The sequence below is a fragment of the Phaenicophaeus curvirostris genome, chromosome 4 (assembly GCF_032191515.1).
Source record: "Phaenicophaeus curvirostris isolate KB17595 chromosome 4, BPBGC_Pcur_1.0, whole genome shotgun sequence".
In the NCBI taxonomy this organism is placed as follows: domain Eukaryota; kingdom Metazoa; phylum Chordata; class Aves; order Cuculiformes; family Cuculidae; genus Phaenicophaeus; species Phaenicophaeus curvirostris.
The window spans coordinates 31,344,622-31,369,044 of record NC_091395.1 but is presented as its reverse complement, the minus strand read 5'-3'; the positions used below and the strand labels follow the sequence as shown (position 1 = coordinate 31,369,044).

The window sequence follows — 24,423 nt, the reverse complement described above, 5'->3', positions numbered from 1 at the left end:
ATTCTGTGATTACAAGGGAGGGAGACCAGTCTGCAGAGTTATGCCAATAAAATGACTTCTTGTTTTCATACATGGAGCTATTGGTGCTGAAGGCTTGTAAAACTGTGCCACTTACAGTCCTTAAGGCCATTATTTTTGTTATGGTATTTGTATTTCTAAAAGTTGATTGAAATTCAACTTGGTGAAAATAGCTTGAGAAGGATTGCCTTACCTAGGGTTTCCCACGCTGTGTATGTTTTGGAAGCTGTCTGTTTTTCTGTTGGGTTTGAACTGTACTGACAGTACATCACAACTTATCTGTGAGTTTTGGAGTTTTCTCCAGTTCTGTTTCTTTTTTTATACCTGGATTTTAGGAAAGAAAACTAGTCTTTTTGCCCTGTTTGGCTGCTTGGCATAGGAGGATCTGTGGAGGACAAGAACAGTGCCATTTATTTTATGATGTTTCTTTACAAGTGTAGATTAAATCAAAATCTGGTTACTCACAGCAAAGGAAATGGTCTGATGACATGTAAAACACTATTGGAACGCTTGCTGTAGGGCATTCATGGGAAGTAAGATCTTCAGAAGTACTGATATTAACTATTAACTATTAGTAAATCAGGAGGGAGGGGAGGAGGAAGTTGTGTATTATCCAGAACAGAGTAATGGAACACATGCCGCTCTTGCAGACACTGAAGCTGCTTTCACGTGCCTGGTACCAGTTTACAGTGGCTTTCTAAATACTTTCTAAGTATCTTGCAAAAATACTTGATATTATGGGACTGCTTTTGGTTGCTGTAGCAATGTCTGCTTATAGCTTCTCAGAGGAGCCATGTGGTCTTAATGCAGTGCATATGTGACTAAAAAACAATCTGGAGATAGGTTTGTAGCTCTATGTTAAGGCGTGGTTAAGCAGGGCCAGTTCTAGCAGAGCTCATGAATGTTTTCTTAGGCTAATGGAAAACACTGATTCAGGTATTACTGTAGGATATAGATGTCTTGCTTGTACAAAATGTGCAGACAATTAAATATTTGTCATAGTGAACTAAGTAAAATGTCTCTTTAATGATCTAGTCTTTCTGCAACATAAAGCAAATGTACAAAATGAACTATGTGTGATTGCAGCCTACTGAAAATACTGAGCACTTGCTTCTTGCTCGCATGATCTTCACTTCAGTCTTTCATGCACTCATGATGAACGTGGACTCCCATGCTCGAGTAATTAATTGTTTTTATCAAGCATACACCATGCTTCTTGGACAAAGCTGTTCCTTTCCAGGAAAGGCTGAAGGGTTTGGCGTGAATCCTGCTGTTCATGTTGATGTGTGTAGCCATCGTGTTATGCTAATGGCTTGTCCAAGCAAGCAGTATTGAGAAATTTCTTGGTTAGCGACTGTGCTCTTGACCTGGCTATGGTATTAGATACTCAACTTACATGATAAGGGAGCCCAGAGGAACTGAATGCAGCAACTTGTTTTTATTTTCTTGTTTGTGATACAAGGCTGGTGCAGATGTGACCTTGGAGAGCAACCCACTCAGACTGATCTAACATGCATCCCTCCCTAGTGTGAGGCCCACAATAGTGACGATACTTCACCTGAAAGGTGGTGTGATTTTTGTGGTGGAGAATATTTTCTTGTCAAGGACCTAATGCTAAATAGGATAAGACTTGCACTGTTCTATGTCAACAGGGTATGCTGGTGAGCAGTTCTGGGACTGGAGGACAAATGGATATAGCTCTGTGCTTTAAGAATAGAGAGCAATGTGACAGGTTTATGTGACAGTGTCATCTAAAATAGTGGCTGGGGTGAGTTTCTGGATTGATACATGTAGTACTACTAGATAGTCAGTTGTTAGTAGAGTTATAGCTGCTTGAACTTAATGTGTTCTTAGCTTCCTGAGGTTTACTTCAGAAACAGAATTTTTGAGTATACTACTGTCTTCCAACTAACCTGTAGCTTTGGCCTCTATTTCATGGGCTGCTAGGCTTGGTATCCCTAAGATTTCAGGTACTTCTCTATTTCTTAAACATTTGGTAACTATGCTGTAGTCTATTGAGTTTACAAAATTGGCACAAGGTTCAAGTTATGTGTGAGATAGGCAATAGTTTTTTGGCATGTCGGGGCTTCTTTAATCTTAAGAGTTTCAGCTCTTAACCATATCAAAATGTTACTCTGTTCTATGGTATGTCTAAGATACCATCCCCAAGTTGCATGCTGTTTTGAAAGCTGGTAGGCACTGAAGTTCACCTCTGGAAAAGCTTTGAAAAGGCTATGCTTTTGGATGGTGCAATTTTGTTTGGTGTTTTGGTCTTTTTTTTTTTCTTTTTTTTCTCTTTTTCTTGTGCTCACCTCACTGAATGGTAGGTTGAATGGTTTGCTGCTGTGGTTTGAATCTCTTCTACAAATGGGCTAAATGGTTTGGGTTTTTTAAAGCTCTTTTGGTTCAAGGGTCTTCTATTCCATTTTGAATACCACAACATATGTGTTCCAGTTGACTATCTGAACACAGGTGTGATACGCAAATCCCTGTTCACACTAGAAGCACAAACTGTAAGGTGGGAGTTTTCCCTCTGAACATCAGGAAACATTTTATTGGTGTCAGTGACCAATCTCAAGCGCAGGTTGCCCAGAGAGGTTGTGGAGCCTCCTTCCTTGGAGATACTGAAAAGCTATCTGGAAAAAGTCCTGGGCAACTGGCTGTAGGTAGCCCTGCTTTAGCAGAGGGGTTGGGTGATCTACTGAGGTCTCTTCAACCTCAACCGTTCTCCAATTCAGTATGATTATGGGAAAGAGGAGTGGACGTGCATTGCTGCACATAAATAGATTACATAAATGCGTAGTGTACTGTCTTTTCTTGCTTGTTAGCTCAAAGGAAGTGGAGTGTGTTTTTTTGGTAACTTTGGTGAGCTTCTAGAGTTCTTAGATTTTGCAGGTTCATTGTGGAAGTCTCAAAGCTTCCTTTACACTATACAGATTTTGATGCTGATTATGTGCTTGTGGGGGATGTTCTGGAATGATGGAGCCACCTCTTGCATGATGCCAAAAAAAAAACAAACCTCCAACAAACAGAAAACTGCAGAAACACTGACGCTTTGAGGTCTAGAAGACTTCATTCTGTATAGCCTGCCTAGGCTTTGTTTCACATTATTAGCTGAAATGGAAAATTTTAACTTAAAGTATTCCATCCAAAAAGGGAACAGGAATATTTCCTTCATTAAGTCCAGGCAAGATTGAGGCTTTGAATTGCTGAGCAATCAAAGAGTGAGGCTGAGCAATCTACCAGCTCTGGCCCTTTCTCTGAGGACAGAAGGGTCTTATCAGCCTGCTGTGCTGCCTGTAGCCTCTGGAACTTTCTGCGTGTTCTCTGCGTATCTAAGCACTGGTGGGCAGAACTGGCGTACCAGGAAGCAATTTTGTAGTGCTTCCTATGTGTAGAAAACTAATCATAGTTAAGAGGCACCTGCTTATAAGGAAACGATTGTGAGCAGTCACTGAGGGAGGAGGGAGTCTTTTCAAAAGGTATCTTGTCCTGCTGGAAGAGCTCCGACTGTTGCAATGAAGCTTGTGGTTTTGGTTGGCTAGTTCAGGTCCTTTTCCCATACCTTAATTTGATTAGAAAAAACCCATCTCTGGAATTTAATTCTAGAATACGTTGAAATATTTTGTAGTGCTTTGGAAAGTGAGATTGATGATGTGTATGTATAGACCAGGAGTCAGGCTTTCTTGCTGAAGGTTGAAACTTCAGTGAACAACGTCTAGAAGTACTTCTGGGGTAAACACTAAGAAGACTGATACAAAAGAATCTTTCTGAAAAATTAGAGTTTGCATGAAAATAGGAGAAAGTCCTTCTGACGTGATATATTGTAGTGTTCTTTTTGTCTAGATCTTTCTCCCCTCAAATCAAACAAACGAAAAGTTGGTACTGGGAGACTTTGTTCATGCCACTTCTTTGATTTCTTATTGCTGTCTTGAAGTCTGTTTCTGTGAGGCCTTCACATAACTTGAAGGAAAGTCTGATTTCTAAGCTTGTTTCCATTTCATGTTTTACCAGACCTCTCTTCTGTTTGGTAGTTACTGTTACTATTACTGTAGGAACTGATAATATTTTCTGCAGAGTATAGGTGTGTGAGAGCCTGCGTTTCAAAGGCAAATCTTTGTCAAGAAAGGGATGTTTGATAATGCTGTCCTCTCTCCATGATGGGTCAAGTGGTCATTTCGGTTGTAAAGCAAGAAATGCTTCAGCTAGGAGCCATAGTCCAAGCTGTCTGCATGTTTAGTTTCCTGGCATACACTGATGCCTGCAGCATTTGCTGTTATTGCTTATCTAATGACAAAGTAATAGAAACTTGCAAGCAAGTGCTGTAATTTTATCTAGATTATGTAACGTTTGGCCGAAGTACTATTTCTGTGCTTGAGGTAACTTTATTTTACCGTGTGTCCATGTAGATTTTAAACCTGCGTGTCTTTAAGAACTGGTCTGAAGGATTACAATCATAGTATTGTTTGGGTTGGAAGGAACATTTAAAGACCATGTAGTCCAACTACCCTGCCACAGGCAAGGGTAGCTTTCACTAGATCAGGTTGCTCAAAGCCCTATGCGACCTGACCGTGAATATTTCCAATGATGAGGCATCTGCAACTTCTGTGGGCAGCCGGTTCCAGCCTCACAGAAGTTCAGGTGGATGACATTGGTAGCTTTTCCTTTGTCAACTGATACAATCACTCCATCATAGAATGCTACCAGATTAGACAGACCTGATCTGCCCTTGGTGTCTCTAGTTGGCTCCCTGCCTTTCATGTGTTTTGGTGTCTTACGGGAGGATCTAATCAATGATCTTACTGGGCATAGAGATGAGGCTGACTGGTAGTTCCCAGGGTCCTCCTTTTTAAAAATGGCCATGATGTTTCCCTTTTTCCAGTCACTGGGGTTTGCCTGACTGCAGTGACTTTGGATGGCTTGGCAACTACAGGCAATTCCCTCAGTACCCTGGGATACATCTCACTGGGTGTCATGGGCTTTTGTGTGTTCGAGTTCCTCAGGTGGTCTTGAACCTGTTCTTCACTTACAGTGGGAGGGACTTCATTCTGCAGTCACTGCCTTGAGGCTCAGGGGTTTGAGAGATGTGGGAAGGGAGATGACCAATGAAAATGGAGGCCACATAATTTGAGTACCTCAGCATTCTCCATATCGGTTGTCGCTAGTTCTCATATTTATCAAGGTAGGTATGTTTTCCTTAACCTTCCTTTTCTAGCCAAGGTTCTTGTAGAAGCCCTTATTATTTGCATTCCTTGTCAAATTCGGCTCCAGTTGTGCATTAGCTCTCCAGGTGTCATCCCTACACATCCGGGCAGCATCCCTATGTTCTTTCCAGGATACATGTCCCTGTTTTCACTGTCTGTGCATTTCCTTCTTGACCTTTAGTTTGACCAGGAGTTCCTTAATTAGTCATGTTTTTCTCTCCTGCCTCCTTACCTGATTTTCTTATACATGGGACTCAAAATCTCTTGTGTTCTAAGTAAAATGTACTTAAAGAGCTGCTAGGTCTGTTCAGCTGCTTTGTCGCTGAGGACATCCATTAATTCTTGAAATAACAGTGTTTGCTCTCCTGAAGTCACCCAGCAGTTTCAGAGGCTGTGAACGTGATGCCTCCCCTGGAGTAAGAACCCTTCTTTAATAAGCTCCCCTTGGTTGGGCAGCCTGTAGTAAACACCAACCAAGGTATTTCCTTTGTTGACAGCTCTCAAACTGTTCATCTCTATTTTTCAAAAGCAGCTCCATGGAGTTAGTGCATTTCTTTTTTTTTTTTTTTACATAAAGGGCAACCACCTGTTTTTCTTTCTTGCCCGTCCCCTGTAACCAGTTTCCAGCTATTGGTTGCAGCACTGCAATTGTGTGATCTTTCCCGCCATGATTCAGGGGTAGTAATTAGATCATTGTTTTCTAGCTGCACAGTGACTTCCTCCTGTTTGCTACCCATGCTGCTTGCATTGGTATATAGGCACTTTAGATGGGTCATGGACTGTGTCACCTTTTTAGAGGAACATGCCCCAATTCCTTTGAGGCATTTCACAGATGTTTCCCTCTTGGTTCCTAATATATCAGCAGTCCCTGACTTGTCTCTGTTGCTCAAAACTCCATCACTATCCCCTGCTGCTTCCTGCTGCTGTCAAAACTCCTCTTTCTGCCTATGCTGCTGGAGAGCATTGTTCTAATTCCCTTTTAATTTTTTTGTTTCATCTGAACGGGGCCTACTTTTGCTTTTGTAAGCTTCTGTTCATCTACTTCATACTCCTGTGGTCGGCATATTTGTCTCTTGCTCTGTCTGGCCCCAACAAAGAATAAAACCAACACACTAATTCATTGGGAATGAAAATGTTATCGATGGTAATGGGAAACTGGGAATGCCCTGAGCAAGGGGAGTAAGGAAGGCAAAATGGGAGTACCTGTAACTGACATTGGCCTGCCAGGACTTTGGCTAGTGATGTTAGATCTGCTCTTAATTAGAAAAACAAAAAGATCCTTTTCCACTCATGTCACTGGCACATGTCTCTGTAGTGTCTTTTCTTGTGCCAACTACAGCACATAATATCATTGCGTGAGGAACTGGATTGGGCATCTGCCTTGTTGCCTGATCAAATGTTTGCAGCCGCCCAGAGCAAGGTAGGCAGCATAGGGCTGGGGCTGGTGATCCTGGCAGCCCGGTCCAGATGAGACTGTAGCCTGTGTTGTTGAGCTCTTTTGCAGCAGGGCAGCTTTGCAATTCTTTAAAGTTCTTTAAGGATTTTACCATTTTGTTTTGTTAACTGGGAGGTGGGATAGACGCTGCATGGAGCTTCATGTTTGGAATCACAGAATCACTAGGTTGGAAAAGACCCCCAGGATCATTGAGTCCAACTATTCCTATCAACCGTTAAACCATGCCCCTCAGCACCTCATCCACTCGTCTTTTAAACACCTCCAGGGATGGTGACTCAACCACCTCCCTGGGCAGCCTGTTCCAGTGCCCAGTGACCCTTTCCGTGAAATTTTTTTTTTCTGATGTCCAGCCTGAACCTCCCCTGGCGGAGCTTGAGGCCGTTCCCTCTTGTCCTGTCCCCTGTTCACTTGGAAGAAGAGGCCAATTCCCTCCTCTCCACAACCTCCTTTCAGCTAGTTGTAGAGAGCAATGAGGTCTCCCCTCAGCCTCCTCTTCTCCAGGCTAAACAACCCCAGCTCTCTCAGCCACTCCTCATAGGACTTGTTCTCCAGCCCCTTCACCAGCTTTGTTGCTCTTCTCTGGACTCGCTCCAGAGCCTCAACATCCTTCTTGTAGCGAAGGGCCCAGAACTGAACACAGTCTTCAAGGTGTGGTCTCACCAGTGCTCAGTACAGAGGGAGAATAACCCCCTTGAACCTGCTGGTCACACCATTTCTGATCCAAGCCAAGATGCCATTGGCCTTCTCGGCCACCTGGGCACACTGCTGGCTCATGTTCAGTCAGCTGTCAACAAACACCCCCAAGTCCTTCTCCTCCGGGCAGCTTTCTAGACAGACTTCCCCTAGTCTGTAGCACTGCATAGGGTCGCTGTGCCCCAAGTGCAGGACCCGGCATTTGGCCTTGTTAACCCTCATACCATTGGTCTCAGCCCTGTGGTCCAGCCTGTTCAGATCCCTTTGCAGAGCCTCCCTGCCCTCCAGCAGATTGACACTTCCACCCAGCTCAGTGTCGTCTGCAAACTTGCTAAGGGTGCCCTCAATGCCTTCATCCAGGTCATTGATAAAGACATTGAACAGGGCTGAACCCAGCACTGAGCCCTGGGGAACCCCGCTTGTCGCTGGCCTCCAGCTGGAGTTAACTCCATGTACCACCAGTCTCTGGTGGAAGTTTCAAGCTAATCACTGTTCATGGCCCCTTTGTCCCACAGGTGTTGAGACTGATAATTTCTCTGCTTGGTGAGGTCCTTAGCCTTTGCCTCAGAAAATACAGCTCTCCTCCTGGAAGAATCTTCTCCAGCCTGTCATCTGAGCAATAAGACCCTATGAAGCAAGGGCAGTAGAGCAGGTCTTAGAAGTCTTCAGCAGTTAACTGTTTGCAGATGCCTTTGTTGCTGGAGATCCAGTCTTCTGCAACTTTGCCTTACTTGTCCTGCCTGCACCTGTGGAGACTTCTATGTATTTCTCCCTGAATTCCCGTAGGGATTTAATTGCTCACCCTGCCTTTGTTCTTCTTCTTGTTTCTTCTGCATGTTCTTTGATGCTTCTCTCTCTGCCTCTCTCTGCCTCTCTCTGCCTCTCTCTGCCTCTCTCTGCCTCTCTCTGCCTCTCTCTGCCTCTCTCTGCCTCTCTCTGCCTCTCTCTGCCTCTCTCTGCCTCTCTCTGCCTCTCTCTGCCTCTCTCTGCCTCTCTCTGCCTCTCTCTGCCTCTCTCTGCCTCTCTCTGCCTCTCTCTGCCTCTCTCTGCCTCTCTCTGCCTCTCTCTGCCTCTCTCTGCCTCTCTCTGCCTCTCTCTGCCTCTCTCTGCCTCTCTCTGCCTCTCTCTGCCTCTCTCTGCCTCTCTCTGCCTCTCTCTGCCTCTCTCTGCCTCTCTCTGCCTCTCTCTGCCTCTCTCTGCCTCTCTCTGCCTCTCTCTGCCTCTCTCTGCCTCTCTCTGCCTCTCTCTGCCTCTCTCTGCCTCTCTCTGCCTCTCTCTGCCTCTCTCTGCCTCTCTCTGCCTCTCTCTGCCTCTCTCTGCCTCTCTCTGCCTCTCTCTGCCTCTCTCTGCCTCTCTCTGCCTCTCTCTGCCTCTCTCTGCCTCTCTCTGCCTCTCTCTGCCTCTCTCTGCCTCTCTCTGCCTCTCTCTGCCTCTCTCTGCCTCTCTCTGCCTCTCTCTGCCTCTCTCTGCCTCTCTCTGCCTCTCTCTGCCTCTCTCTGCCTCTCTCTCTGTCTTCTACCAAATGCCTTCCTAGCCTTCTGTCACTGAACTGCAGCCTGGTTATGATCTCTTCTTACCAGTAAGTCACTTGCAGGATTCCCAGATATGCTTAGTTATCACCTCTACCCTATCCTGACTCTGAACTATAAATGCTTCATTGTGCTTAGCCTCTCTGCTCCATAATCCTCCTTTGGTTGAGCTTTGACTTTCACTATAGAGGGGCAGTCAAGAGCATTGGACTTGCTCCGCTCCTTTTTTCCAACTTGTTTTAGCTGAGCTGGCAGTGGTGTTTGAGGCCATGGATGTCATCAGGTCAAGCAGCAATACTCAGACCTTTAGAGTTGTGTGCAGCCTCTGTAGTGATGCTGCCTTTTGTGTTTTCACCTTGTAATTCCTGTGGTTGATGAATATGGCCTTTTTCTTAATCATTCGGCCAAGACTGAGATTGCTCACAGAGGTGGAAGTTGACAAGTGTCACGATTAATGTTATTAGCTCTATCTCATATATTCAACTTTATGAATCTAAGAGTAGGGTGCTACAACTTTTGTTATGTGGGGTCATTTAGCAAAAAGGCTTGTGTATGATAGCATGCCAAAATGGGAATGTTAAATCTGAATCACAGAAGTGTAATTTCTAAGCAAGAAATTATTGTTCTTGTAGCATGTGAAAAGCTTCAAAACCTCAGAGGTTTGATTTACAGATAGAAGTAGTTGGGAAAAGAGATAAATTTAGCATTGTCTGAAAAAAAAATTAATAGTTTGGATTCTAGTGTGTTATCAAGATGTTTTCAGAATGTGGAGATAAATGAGGACATCATGTTTCCTGTCAGATGTAACTTGGAAACATGTCCTGTACGGAACTAGTGCCGACGTGTGTGTGTTCCTCAGACCTGATGTTAGTGAGAGACTGATCAGCTTTAAAGATACCCTTTAGAGAGGTGGAAGATAGTACATATATTGTGAGTCAAAAGGGGGGCTTTTTTTTGTGCTGCTTTTTCTGTACCTTGATAGTTTGGGAATAAGTAAGATAAAGGTATAGTAACGTGGTTTGGAAAGGACTTTTGGGGATCATCCCCAGATGGTGAGGTTGAAAAGGGGGAATAAAGTGTTTACTAAAGCTAGGGTAGCTGGAGGAGGTCGTGAGCACAAGGAAGTGGGGCAGTGATCAAAATACTTGTGAGGAGAGAGGAGGCACCAGCAGAGCTGTAAGAAACTGAAAACTCTAGAAATGTAATTAAAAGCAGTAGGCAGCTTTAAGTACAGATATTTCTGGAAGGTCTGCCTGTAGTTTTTGCTTTTTTTCACTCAAGAGTTAAAGGTTTGAATGTGTCCTTTTTTGTATTTACGTGCATTTGATTCAAAACCAAACATGAACTTTTCCATCAGCATTCCTGTAACTATACTCTGGAAGCTTGTGGATGTTGGGCCTAGCCAAGCTGTTACAGAAATACTCTGATCGTGCCTAATATTGGAACAACCAAATTGATATTTCTTCCCATTCTATTTCCATTGTGTTTCTGTCTTTCAGTCAAAAATGTTTTCTGTTGGTGCACCTCAGAGGCAGTATGAGGGAGGAAGGACTAAGTACTTGGGTGGTGGTTTGCGTGTAGACAAACTCACTTTTTTCCTCCTAGTAAACCTTCTTCTCCATTATAGCTATACAGCTACCAGTGAAGTTTTTACCATAGCTTGTTGGTGAAAACGTGAAGGATGAAACTGCCAGAACTAAAAGTGTTTGTTCTTGATGGGCTTATAATTTGACAACCAAACAAGGGTAATGTTGGTTAGCTTCACTGTTCAAATACCTGTACTGGGAGGCTGTAGGCCAAGTGTTTAATTTTAGGATTCATCTTGCTGTAGCAAGTTGGCAGTGATCCGAAATAATTACTTGTCTTAGTTCATGCTCTGTGCAATACTTTACTTTTTTTTTTTTTGGGGAAGAATGTGGCCTTTCTTATCTCTAGTACTGATCTGGTATAATAGCAGTGTAATTAAATAAAACATTTCAGATGATATGTGAAGATCAGAAACTTAGGTATTGTAGCAGTTGCAGTGAGAGCAAAAATACAATTCCATGTTTGTTCTATAGTTAAGCTTAGAGGAGGACTTTGATATCTGTATACAATGTGAAGATTCAGTTAAAAGAAGAGCTGCTTTGCACTGTTTATACTGTGTGGTCTGTAGGAACAGTAAGAATAGCCAGGTAATGGTATTGCTAGGCTTTGTCTGCAGTACAGAAAAATAATGCACCCTAATGTCCCTACTGCCCAGAGGAAATAAACCAGCCTATCAAAATATGCTAATTAACAATGTTCCAAGAGTGCGTTTGTGTGCACATGATCCTTATGCTTGCCTATTAACAGCAGTCTCCTCATAGGAACTATTGCCACATTTCCTTTCCAGGCTACTCAGAAGCCATTCTCTGAAACCAGTATGCAGTGTTTGAAATCCGAAATAGCTACAGTTCACTAGAATGGCTTGTTCTGTTGTGTTTCATTATAAAAGGAATGTTTTTCTCACACGGGAGATCTGTCTTTACGTTTTTACACATCACTGGAGCATTGAAAAGGAAATTTAGAGACTCACTGTGTCTAGATCTCATATACCCCGTGGCTAGAATAGACTTTGTGTTGGGCTAAAGTGTTCAAGGTTTTGAACAAGCAGGAGAACATTCAATTAGAAGCTACCTGTGGTTTGCCAGGTATAAAAGTAGAGCTGCATTACACCACTAAGCTAAACATCAAATGCTGGATTTCTTTTGTTAATTCATGTTGATGACAACATTGCTTACTTGGATACCTTTTTGTGAGATTACGTACTGAAGTATCGAGAGGGTAGAATCAAATAGTCAGTAGTGGAAATGTAAGAGTAAGATTGCCTTTGTGACTTGAATTTGCTTCCTTTATTCATCTGCCTTCTAATACAGTCCTTATAATTGATTTCTTCTCCTAAGATGCTGCTGTATTCATTTCACAGAGTAGATTGGTCTCTATGATTAAATAAGGGAGCTGTCTGCAGGACCGTACCCTGTTGCAGCGGCTGGAAGGGTTGCAGTGAGTGGGATAGGTGACCATAGAGACAAGAGGGATAAGTCTTACGGTTGCAGCAATTGTGTTCTCACAGGTTCTTTTTCTGAACTCAGTTTGGCCACTTCAAGTGCATGTTCCACAGGTGGTCACTAATTCAAGGTTTTTACCGGCAACCAGCTTAAGCACTGTTAGTCAATTTCTAATGTATTTCCCTCGATTTTGAAAAAACTGATAACCTGACACAGAAATTTTATGTTGTAAGCTGTGCCAAAACCCCTCATGGTTCATTAGCATGACTGAACAGGTTTGATGCACTGCATAATCCTTTGTTACTTTAGCTAGGAAATGAGTTGAAAGCAGGACTGTGTTGTCGTCTTCCATATGTGCCAGCAGAATTAGCAGGGGAGTGCTCTTGCTTGGTTTGTACAAGGCTGAAGACTGAGACTTGAAGAATCTGTGCTTCTGTCTTAATGCTGGGCTCAGGCAGATGCAGATCCCTTTGACATCGCTGTACCAGTTACCTCTCATTTTTCAAAGTCACCGTTCTTGCACCCTAACCTGCCTCAGCTTTACTTCATGTGCTAGTCTAAACCTCCAAGCTCTGGTCACATCCCAGTTATTCCTCTCTCCTGGTCTTCCTGGAGTTTTCATCTAAGCTCTTATGTCTTTTTCTTTGCCACATCATCTTGTTCAGTTCCTTCTCTTAGCTCTTTGTCCCAGGCTCTTTGCCATGTGAATCTTTCACTGTCTTCTCATCCAGTCTGTGCTGTTTCATCCTTTTGTGCTGCCTGCTTTCTCTTGATAGACACTTAGTTGCTGGTTCCCTCTTTTAGGGTCCTGCTTTTATACTGATGCCTTTTGGAAAAAATGGCTTCCATCTCCTCTGGAATACAGATTTACTGGCAAGGTCCAAGAGTATAGAAACAGGAGATATTGAATGTATCTCTCCATACTTACTTTTAAAATCTGCCTACAGAGTTAAAAAAATCTGCAAAAAGCCCTTTTCCCCACCTCCTGCTGGAGTGTGCTCAACTGGCTCAGAGTCATACCTGTCTGTGAGTAAGATCTCTCAGGGGGTGGTAGCATGTATGACACAGATGGTATCTTCAGAAACGTAGGTACCAGATCTTGGCAAGCTTTTGTGAGCATGTGCGAGCTATTTTTTATTTTTCTGTTTTGGTGTCTTTGTCTTGACATAGGGAAAAGAGAACTACCCCCAAACAAAAAAACTCCCAGGAAAAGCCCAGTCTACCTAGTTGAATCTTCTTTCAAAAATGTTGGACAATTGCACCTTCTTTGCAAAGTATAAAATAAGTCAATTTACTTAATTAAAACACCAAACTTATGCAAAAAATCAGCTTAGGGCAAGCATGTAAGCTTAATAGCATCTTGTAAGCTGAAATATATGAAATTTGGCAGTGTTAAAAAGCATTTAAGGTCAGAATTGTGTAGGAAGAGGGGCTTGAGTAAAAACAATACTACAGTTAAAATCTTAATTTAGAAAAGTTTTTTTCTGAAAAGCCTTTTGCTGATGTAAATGCTATATAATCTAGGTAATACAATATAGGTAATTACTTTTGTTATGGATTGGGTTATGTTTTTCTTCTGGGCAATCCTGTCTATGAAGTGGTGTTGCACCTTTAGTTATAAAAAGCGTTGCAAGTATTTCTTTGTCTTGACTCCTTTAGTCCAGTTATAACAGACATGGTTACATGAGAAACCATAGATTTCTGCTGGTTTTTACTCTGTTTCCTTAACATTGAGTCTCTATGCTTTTGTGCACTGTCCTGTTGTTTGCGCTTGTGCAAAGTAAGTGTGCAATTGTTACTCTGAATTTGTAATGTGTTGTGCTTTTTTGCACATCTGCGGAAACAAAATTGGGGCCCTTTTTGTCAGACGTTGCTGTGGACTTTATTTTCCAGTTTAGTGGAAAAAGTCTTGATCTTGACGAGGGAATGATCTGAATTTCATTGTTATTATGTTGTTTCTGATCAAAAGAGTTTACGGGCAAGATTGTGTTATCCTTTTTTTTTTTTTTTATAAGCCTTTCTAGATGGTAGTTTATTGTCTCAATGCTTTCCTGGCCATATGGTTGCAGATTGCATTCTGATTTTTATGTACTTGAATGTTTGTGTGCTAATAAGTTTAGTAGGAAAAAGAAATCTCAGTGAAAATAATAGCCTGTGAACATCCAGACTGCAGGGTACCAGGTTACACATCTTTCCCTATTTGTTACCAGCTTGCTGTCAAGAAGTGTAAGCTGCTGCCCTTAAGGCTTTGTGCACAAGTGAGGAGCTGCTGAAAGGCTGGAGTATTAGTGATGTACAGAGGCAGGGTGACTTGAGACATTTGTCAGGAAAAGGAACAGGAGCGGTAACAAGCAGCAGTAGAGGTGGTAAAGGCAGGAGCAGGTTCCACAGTTAGCAGATTTCCCAGCGTGAGTCAGTGAATGCAGAGCTTCTCAGCAAGCTGTCAGGAGGAACCTAAAACCGAGTATTTCAAGAGATTCAGGGTTCATGTTTATCATGTGAAATCATGTGATCTTACTATATCTTAACTTGCCAACTTAGCCTTACACTGGAGAGAGAGAGAGGGAAAAAAAAACCCAAGGAAAACAAAAAAAAATTCGTGCAGTGTGTGTTTATGCCTACATCATGCCGAGGAGACACTTAACAGTAAATAATGTGTAACCCTGAGGTAAGAAACTGTTTCTGCTTTCCCTGCACAGTGCTGCTGCAGCACGGAGCTGATCCAAACATTCGGAACACCGATGGGAAGTCTGCACTGGATCTGGCAGACCCTTCAGCAAAAGCTGTACTCACGGGTAAGATGCATACATCTCTCGGCAGTGTTATCTGTAGTTCATTTTGTGTGTATAAGTTTAACATCATAAGAGCCTTCTGCTTTTTTGAATTTTCTGTTGTGTAAGAACATTTTAAAACTGTCTTTTACTAGATTTCATATCAATGTAACTGTTGCTAATCTGCTGTGCTGCTCTAGGTTTGCTTATTCCACTTATGATAATGCTGTAATTTTCTGTTGTAACATCATTCGCTATTTGTTATGTTTCTGTGTTTTGGTTTGGGTTTTTTTTTAATTTTTAATTGCTACCCAGTATATGGATGAAGTAGAAGTCCCTAACTCCTGCAAAAAAAAAAAGAAAGAAACCAAGTCAATTGTTTTAAGACCTTCACTGTTGAGCAAACAAGGACGTTTGTGTAACTATAAAAGTACCTGTGATCTGAAAGACAACCTGCTACTGATTGCAGAGATGAATAGTTATATTATATTTTGCTGCAGGTTCATATGCTACTCTGCCCTTCCTCAGCAGTCATTTCAGATAGAACTTTTTCTCACCCACTATTTTTTTTTTTTTTTTTTACTTTTTTGGGGCTATTAACTGACAACAATATGTTTAATGAAAATATTCTAAAGATACAACTTCGGTTCTAAAAAAGCTTTTTTTTGTAAATTAACTGTTGCAGCTTACCAGTGAGCATTAAAAGTATAATGTAGTAGCCTGTCAAATATTTTACAAGAAATACATGATCCTCTGTGCTGATTTTGACATCTAGGAGATAATGTTTAGAGCAAAGTAATCTTGAATTTTAAAACATATACAATTAGATTTATAGAAAAGGATTCGGCAACTGAGCTTCATTTGAAGAAACAGCTGTTTTTCTTCTTTCACATTTATTTCCCCTATTCTCTCTCTTTTTATTGACAGCTTAATTTATAGGTTTTGTGCTATGCAACACCCGTATTCTTTCTTCAGATTATGTTCAGAGCACACCAGCTCCCTTCAATTTGTCAGGAACGTTTCCTCATCTTCTTTTTCCAGTGCACTGACTGCTGTACATAATTATCTACAGCTCTGCAGTGATTTGAGAGTACCTTTGGAACAATGCACTTTAAATACATACGATTTAGTTTAATTACTCAGTGTAAAATTTAAACACGTTCCTATGGTGTGAACAACTAATGTTAGCTCTGCTAAGCAGCTTAATCTGACTTTTGGTTGTTAATGGGTACAATTGTACAGATGCTGTGGATGTAAAGGACACCAGGGAGTCAAGGTACCTCAGAGGTGTTAATGAATGTTCGGCATTTACTAGTGGGGAGCTTGGGGGTTCCAGGCTCCCAGCTGCTCTTCTGGCTATGCTCAAAAAACAACTTCGAAGGATAATGGAAGACATGTGAAGTCATCCTCTCAGACCTTCACATCTGCTCCACTGAGTTCTCTGGGCACTAGATCATCACCTTGTGCATTAGGCAATGGGGAGGGCAAATTATCATAGCAAACAAGTGCAGATATATTAGAAGCAGCCCTCCGAGAATGTTCTGTCGAGTGCAGCAACCACCCAGTATTCCTGGCCTCGCCCCTAATGCTTTGCGTACAAGCATACAGTGACTGCTTCTGCAACCAATGGATGTTACTAGGTTGTGCAGATAAACACACATGCACAGAGCCACTTCTGCTGCTATTTAGGTGGTTTAGTGCTCATAAAAGAGGTGAGTTTTGTATTTGTGTGTGCGTTCTTCCTAGCAAGAAAATCAGCTTTTGTTTCTTTTCAGCTTTGTCCTCAAGGTGGCTCTTGGTTTTCTCTGTGTTGTGCACCTGAGCTCCAAGCTCTGTAAACAGGGTTTGATTCAGGCTTTAGCTGCTGTATGATTCACAATAACTGAAAAAGCTCACACTGGATGCCATTTGAATTGAAGCTCTTTCTACTAAGAGCTTTATTTTTTGGGATGCTGCCCTGCTTTCTAGTATCTCAGTTAGGCTGCTACTTTCTCGTACATTTTCCATGTGTTGTTTCTTCAGGTCTTGCTTCATCCCTCTGGAAGAAGGAGGCTTAAGGGATTTCTTAGGATCTATCTGGTTTGGGATAATCTTTAGCTAGAGCAATGCTTTGCAATTAGGTGCATCAGGACTTAAAGGTATTACTGGATTAAGGATGAGTAGGATATATTAACTTAATTTTCAGTATTTAATGTTGAATAGTGGGATTTTAGAAACACTCATATTGGGAACTTTTAAAACTGGAGTAATTCTAAAAGCACAGTGTGTAATTATTACCGTATCTGCATCCTTAAACAGCATGCACGTCAAGGCTATTCTCATCATGTTATTTTGGGTTCCTTTTTTTATCAGTATCTGTGGCCATAATAGACTTTTCACATTGCTGCTGTATTAATTGTTGGAGAACAGGGTTCCTCTTACTTTTTTGACAAAGTAGTTGCATAAATGTATAAATTCATGCATTGATGTTAATCGCTTTGTGAATGAGCTGTGATTATAGGCTCTCTTTGACCTTCAACTTAGCAAAAGTGAGCAGAAAACTTGTTGGTAATTGAATAAATATTTTCATTTTGACCAGGGATTCTGTATGTGTGTTAAAGGGGACATTCCTGCTGCGTAAAAAGCATTTCTGGCGTTCTGGCAGCAAATGCTGAATCCAGAATGATTTGTTCTTTTCTGTCTCCCAGTCTAGAATAATATATAGTATCTTTTTCTCCTGAATTACAGAAAGGATATATAATGCAGTAGTTTCTGGGATGGCTTCCAGCCATTTTCTTGCAAAGTTCTCCTAAAATGTCTGTTTTATAAAGGGTGCGTAATGCAAACGAAAGGCTATTATTTTGATGGAAATGGACTTTGAAGATTTCTTTGTAGATTAAGGTGAATCTTACATAAATTTATCACCCAGTTCCAGCTTCTTAAAAAAAAAAAAGTTTTATATAATTGGGGAATCTGCTTTTTACTGCTTAAACACGAAAGCAGTCTTTTTTCCACTTCTGCAGGGTAAACAGCATTTGTGTGAGCCAAGTACTTCATGACTGAGGGGGTGAATATTTTTTATTTCTTTTTTCTTTGCGCCCGTTACTGCTCCTGAATCAGGCTGTCAGAAAAGGATCATAATCTTCTTTTTCTCTAGGCTGAAGTGGTTGCACAGACTCTAAACATATTGCATCTAAAAGCCATAGCTGTTACACATATCAGATTAATATCCTAGTTAATTTTATTTAAGTTTAATTGCCATTGGGGTGTGTGATTTCTGAGATGGGGACTCATCTATGTTCACATAGTCCACAGCATTGTGGGACTCCCCACCAGAACAGGACCTTTGGGAGCTTTTATACAAATAATGTTAAGCCTCCATTATTCTCCTACCCTGCTTGTTCCCTCTTTAAATGTTAATATACCTTTTTATCTTTCCTGTACGATATATGAAGAGCCAACAGTATTGTTAATGATTTATGAATGATTTATTTTTATTTTTCACACAGTGATGCTTTTTTGCCACTATGCTATGTTATCTGCTGTTTGGAAATGCTTTCTCTATGCAAATGGTAGTTCTTTGTGCTCGAGCAGTTTCATTAGCAGGAGCTGAAAGCATTTTGGGTAATATGTTCTTGACTGCCCCATGCCATTGTTTTGCAAGGTTGGTTTTGGTTGGGTTAAGGATTACTCCCTTGAAACAGGCCAAAATGGATGAAATTTATGAACTGCAGAGTCTCCAGATTAAAGGAAGATGTTTGGGTATGGAATAATGTCTTGTTAATACAATCAGTTTTCAAAGTTAAACAAGACTGATTTTCCTACTTGCTGTAGAAATAATGTCTTTTACAAACAAAGTGCTAAAGTCCTCTTGGGTGTTTCTGACTTGTATATTTTGGATGTGAAGGACAGCTTGATGAGTGAAAGTACCACTGGGCTAAGGTTTTTGGAAGTGTTACTGAGGATTCATGTTTTCATCTATTTGTCATGTTAACTTTTTAATTTAAGTGAGGAGAATTGTCCGTTTATTGAAATGTATTTGCACAAATTTTTAAAGTGAACTGCAGTCTGCAGGATTTGCGTGCAGGAAGGGAAAAATCTGAAATCACAGTATCATTTAGGTTGGAAAAGACTTAAGATCATTAAGTCCAATCATAAAATATTTCACTACAAAAATTTAACTGAGCTTCAGAGAATGGAAAAGATCCCAGGTACAACTCATCCATATTAGCAGGAAGAGAAGAAACAATGTTAGTTTGGGTTAATTTTGTTTTTACTGTGGCAGCTCTTTTACCTTTATAGCTTGATCTTCTAAAATCCTAAACTCTTCTTCTGGGTTGGTGGTGTTTCCTTTCAGGCACTCCTAGGATTTTGAAGGCATTCTGGATAGACACTGGGCTTCCTTTTGGAGGATGCCAGCCTCCTTTCCCCCATTCCTTGTATTGATCTGATTCTTACATAGTGTGTTCTGAAATCATTTGGACAAAGTGTAGCTTCTGTCTTTAAGAAACACTATAATAAACATCAGTGTAAAAAGACAAGTGTTTTAATGGTAAGGAGGGCAGGTGTTAGAATGGTTTGGGCCATCTGTTTATCTGGGTCCTTGTCCTTTCTGAGAGTGACGCGGGAGTCTGCTGCCTTAGGTAAAAGCAGGAAACCAGCAGGTGAGGAATACCTGTGCCCTGCAGAAACTTCTGCCTTATTTCATATAGCCTGTTGGCATACGTCTTGAAGCGGGAGGTCTGAAAAGGCCTTTTCCAGCACTTGCTTTGTGCTTTGAATGTATGTTGCTGTGATTATTATTTGTTCAGCACTCAGGTCTACTCTCCTCATTTTTACCAAGGCCTTGAGAAGGAAACACTGGGATGGGTATCATGTGATGCTTAACATCTACTCTCTGGAGAATTACGAGGAATATCAGCTTTCCTTCGGGAATGCTGGGACATTGCTCATTTAGTCTTTGGAAAGATATGGGCAGAATGTATTTGTGGCGCAGACCTAACATCAAGTCTAGCATTTAGACAGCCCTCACCTAAAAGCTCCAACTATATAGATGTGTAAATCTTGTCTTCTCTTTTTAGAGAATATTATAATCATGACTATCTTGTTATAGTTTTAAGTACATAATTTTAAAAAATCTCATTGAGTGTGTGGTATAGTTCCCACTTTCCCCTTTGAAGGAAATGCATTGGTTATTTGGCAGGCCAGGAGCTAAGTGCCTTCCTTTCTCTGTTTGGCTCAATCATGTTTCAGTTTAATTTCACATTTTCTTGCTCTCCTGTTGAGAGGAAAGAGGATGAAACAGTCCTCCTTTGTTTTAGATGCCATGACATACTTTGAGTGCACTTCTGTTATATTTTCACTTAAAAACAGTCCTTGTTCTTTCGTGTCACTTCAGCAAAAATGAAGTTTCATTTTGATATCACTACCAGTATTGTTGATTCTCCTCCTGCTTTCCAGCACTGCATTAATCTTTCAAGATAGCGTGTGTTAATTCGATCACTGTGCTCTGGTATAACATCCTGTTGACTTACATAGCGATGATTTAATAGCTGTCATGGCATTTTTTTAATTCAGGCTAAGTTTGTTTTATATTACCTCTGTGATTGCAGAAGAGCTAAATGTTTTATGGCAGCCTCTAAAGGATTTCTGAATTCTTAAATTTGCTGTTTGGATTCCAGTATAATTCCAGATGATTTATATTATGCATGCAGTGTTTATTGTTTTAATTTGTCAGTACTCCTTTGGTCTACCCGTTTTATTGCCTGTTCCCTCTGTTTGTCTTAGGTCTTTCTAATTTCTTCAGTTTTCTCTGGTAACTGAATAATTTAAATGTTTCCTTCAATGTGGTAGATTATTTAACACAAATTCCAGTGTGTTTTATCAAAAAGGAAACAAATTACTTCTCCTTTTAACTGTCTGATCTGTGAAAGTACTTTGATTCTATTCTATTTCTACATAATTACTTCAGTCTTTTACTGAAGGACTTCTGCAATGATTTATGTGAGCCAGCGTGTATTCTCTCCAGCCTAAGTTTTCCATTCCCATGCCTTCATATGCTTGGATTTCTTCCTAGTGAAACTTTAGCTCTGGATGCTTTTGTTTCATAGAGCTTAGCTTTAGCATAGTGAGAACTTCTCCTCTCTTTTCCTCAGCTCCCTGTTTTAGACAAGAGCTGTGATCCTCATCGTTTGTTTGAGCTTGGTTGTATGTCTTGAACTGTCTTCTTTGGAATGTAGCTGACTGACTGGATCAAACAACTTTTCTTTCTTGTTCATATCCTCTGCTTAGACAAGAAGTTAAGTTTGTAGTCTGTTGTGTAGATGGTCAAATAAGAAGGGTTGCTGTGGTTTTCAGGATTGGCGCTTTTATGAAAAGCATGGTTTTGATTTATACCATTGCTTTTGCAAGGGTTTTTCACTCTTGCGTCTTTCCTTTTTACCATGATATCAGGTTAGGAATATTTAGTAAGAGCTCTTTGAATGGACTCAAACTCTTAAGTTGTCAAAAGAACTAGTTATCCTTTCAAAGCTTTCGTGAAGCACCTAAGAGCAGTTTTTCAATTATCTGATTCTCAGCTCTGCTATTGTATAGAGTTTTAGATGCTTTGAAAGCTTTCAGAAACCTAATGTGCACAAGTTTATTTAGCCTATACTCCACACTGAAATTTAACAACATCAGACTCAAAAGAAGCTTTTTTCCTAAGATTTCTTGTTATTCAAATGGACAGAATAACAGATGAGTAACTTGTAATTCAAGAGCCCAAAATGTATTTTCCATGCCCTAGGAAAGATACTGCAGAAATGCGTAAGATGCATTTCTATTTTCATAGTGCATCAGAGAGCTTATCTTCTTTTTGTTTCTTTGTCTTCAGCACTGACTAGTCTTATACTTTGGTGAATTTTCTGCTTCTCCAAATGTTGGTGAATTTTCTGCTTCTCCAAATGTTGGTTAGATGGTTTTATTTGTCGTGCTTAGGATTTATTTATTTGGTGGGGTTTTTTTGTGTAGTCTTTATTGTACATTTCTCGTTATTAACAGCAGCTTCTACCAGTCCTGAGACCACGTACTACTTTGATCTCTACTACATTTTTCCATAGTTCATGAATAACTTTTCCAGAATATTGTACCTAGACAGTAATTTCACACTGTATACTGTGAGTGGTACTAAGCTGGGGGCAGTGGTAAGAAATGAGTGGATGGAGAATCTTACGTGATCTGAGTTCTCATTTGTTTGCATCTGTCTGTAAGTGGAATAGCCGTGCTGTGGTTGTAACTGTTTTAATATATTTTTTGTGTATTATCTTTGATTCTAATCTGTAATCTAGTCTGTAGGCAAGTGTGGAACTTTGTTGAAAAAAAAATTAGCTAGCTGGGTAATTCCTGCAAACAAAAGCTACCATTGGTTTTCTCTTGTACTGTGACTTCAAGAGCAGCCTTCTGTACTCAGACTCCTTTCTTCTGAAAGTGAGACTGTGTTTAAATTTTGAAGGCAATGAGCCACTCAACTGTGAAATTTGTAGAGTATGGGAATGTATGGGCAAAACATTTAAGATGATTTTTTTCAGGCTGAACAGATGAATCCGAAAGAATGTTAATGCTGCATAAGGAAAATATATTGACTAGGAAGTGGGAGAGGCAGACAATCTTAATTTTATTTTTTTATGCATATATTAAGACAAACACTCTGCTTATGAGACTGCTTACTGTTCCCCACTGCCTCGTTCAGCAGGTTGGGTGGCTGTGTGCTGAGGAGGAATCAAGACTGCACAGTGAAGTACAATGTTATCCGTATGACTCCTGCTTCACTTGCTGCAAAAGGCGAAAGCAAGAGTGAGTGGTGTGAGGAGGTAGAGAGGTTGCATATGTGGTTGAGACAGCTAAGTATAGCCTTTAGAAGCAGGATGTTGTTCTTGATTCTGACCAGTATTTCTGCATGGTCTGCAGTGTCATTCTAATGTGCTGAAGAGGAGTGGCTTTTTGCCGTTCTAGTTCATCTCTGTTAGCAACCGAGTAAAGATTCGTTGCACATAGGTTTGTAGTGGCTTGAGTTACTTTGCTGCCTCCTGGTCAAGGAAACTCTGTCATAAAAGGTAGCGTGTGGTTAAAAATAGTAGGCTGTTTTCCCCATTCTTTCTAAACTTGGTGATACTGGCTCATGCAACCATTTCTTGCAGTAGTCTTATCTACTCTGTCCAATGCTATCCAATTGCTGGTCTGAGTTCCAGGACATGGGCTTGTCCTTAAGCTTGTTGACTTGGTCCCTTCTTCCTGCCAGCATACTTGCATGTGTGCATATGTGCATCCCATACTTGAGATCTCCATCCTTCAGTCTGCTTCTTATTAAGCCTGTAATTGGTGGTTTGGTTTATTTTTTTTCACCCTTCTGGCTTCTAATCCTGGTTATCTTCTAAATTTTTCATCCAGAATCCATGATCTTTCCAGCTTCTCTGTCCAGCTAGCCTCCTGATTTTACATTCAATTCTCATTTTCCTCCCTTGCCTACATATTCCAGGACAGTTTCTGGTATGATTTTGATTCTCTTCTTCTTGAGCTAGTATGAAAATGAGAAAGGGTAGAAGTAACTCCTTACAAAAGCTCTTGGTTTGGTCACATTGCTACTGAGCACTGTGGCTGTGTTAGGCACTCTGTATGTACAGAACTACCACACCAGTTTTGCTCTAGTGAGAGGTGGGGCTTGTTTTTGCCAGCTGCAAAATGTTCCTGCCTTGCCTAGTGCCACGCACAGGCTGCATCCCGAGTTTTCTATGGCACAGCGCAACTGGCTGGGTCAGAAGCTTTTTTTCCCCCTTTAATTTTACTCCTACAGATGCTAGATGTGATTTAAGTTCAAGGATAAGATGTTAAAAAGTAGTTAATACTCCTGAAATTAAAGTGACTTGGGCTCCTGAGTTACATTTTGTTTATATAAATCAAGTGTTTTTAGGGCAATATTTAGAAAGGAGAAACATAATTGCTTTTTACTTCCATTGCTTCCTTATGAGGCATTAAATGTCTAGAAGTTTTGGTACTAATGTCTTCACCTATTACTATTCTAACTTTTATTTCTTTGAAAACCGTTGTGATGGTTCTCAAGTCCCTGTGGCTTCATTAACCTAGCATTTAACGTTGTGATTTCTCTCATTTAGCAGGAAATTTTTAATAGTATGCCTGCAAATTCTTCCTTAGATCAGACAACTTAGACGTAAGGTTGTGACAGTCTTCTGTGGGCCTATTTGCACTTTTTGAGACTTCTGTGCCCCAGGCTTTGTCTTGCCCCTTGCTGCTATTCTTGTAGCAGGATTTGAAGCGCAGTTTGTGTGTGTCTGATATCCTGTTCCATCTTAGGAACAGGATACTGTTGCTGCTCTGTTTGCTGCTTCTAACAGTCACTATGTATTTTCCTATTTATCTAGTAAATAAAGCAGGTGTCCTGCAGTTAAGATTTAGTTTGTGCCATCCTTTTTCATACACTGAATATTGGCCATCGTTTTGCAGAGAGTGAGTCATGGGTCCCGCGAGAGGGAAAGTGTGGTATGTTCATACCAGGATACAGACAAGTTGAGTTTAGTGGCATGCAAAGTCAGACAGATATTGGAGGGGAATGTGTTTTTACCACTGTAGCATCTTCTTTTTTGACTTTGCCCAGCATTCTTCTTTACTCTTGTCCATCATTTGCCTAGATGTCATCTCACTTTTCTTGTGACCTGGTTAATCCAAGCTGCAGTATTCAGCAACCTACGG

The 24,423-nt window shown here is 40.9% G+C and overlaps 1 protein-coding gene across 1 annotated transcript in view; it reads left to right on the top strand.

Moving 5' to 3' along the window:
- The window catches only part of TNKS (tankyrase), a 142,547-nt gene that overhangs the window by 22,543 nt on the left and 95,581 nt on the right, over positions 1-24,423 (top strand). The window contains exon 3 of the mRNA XM_069855690.1: positions 14,629-14,724. Coding sequence (XP_069711791.1) covers positions 14,629-14,724 — 96 coding nt within the window. The remainder of the gene's footprint in view (positions 1-14,628; positions 14,725-24,423) is intronic.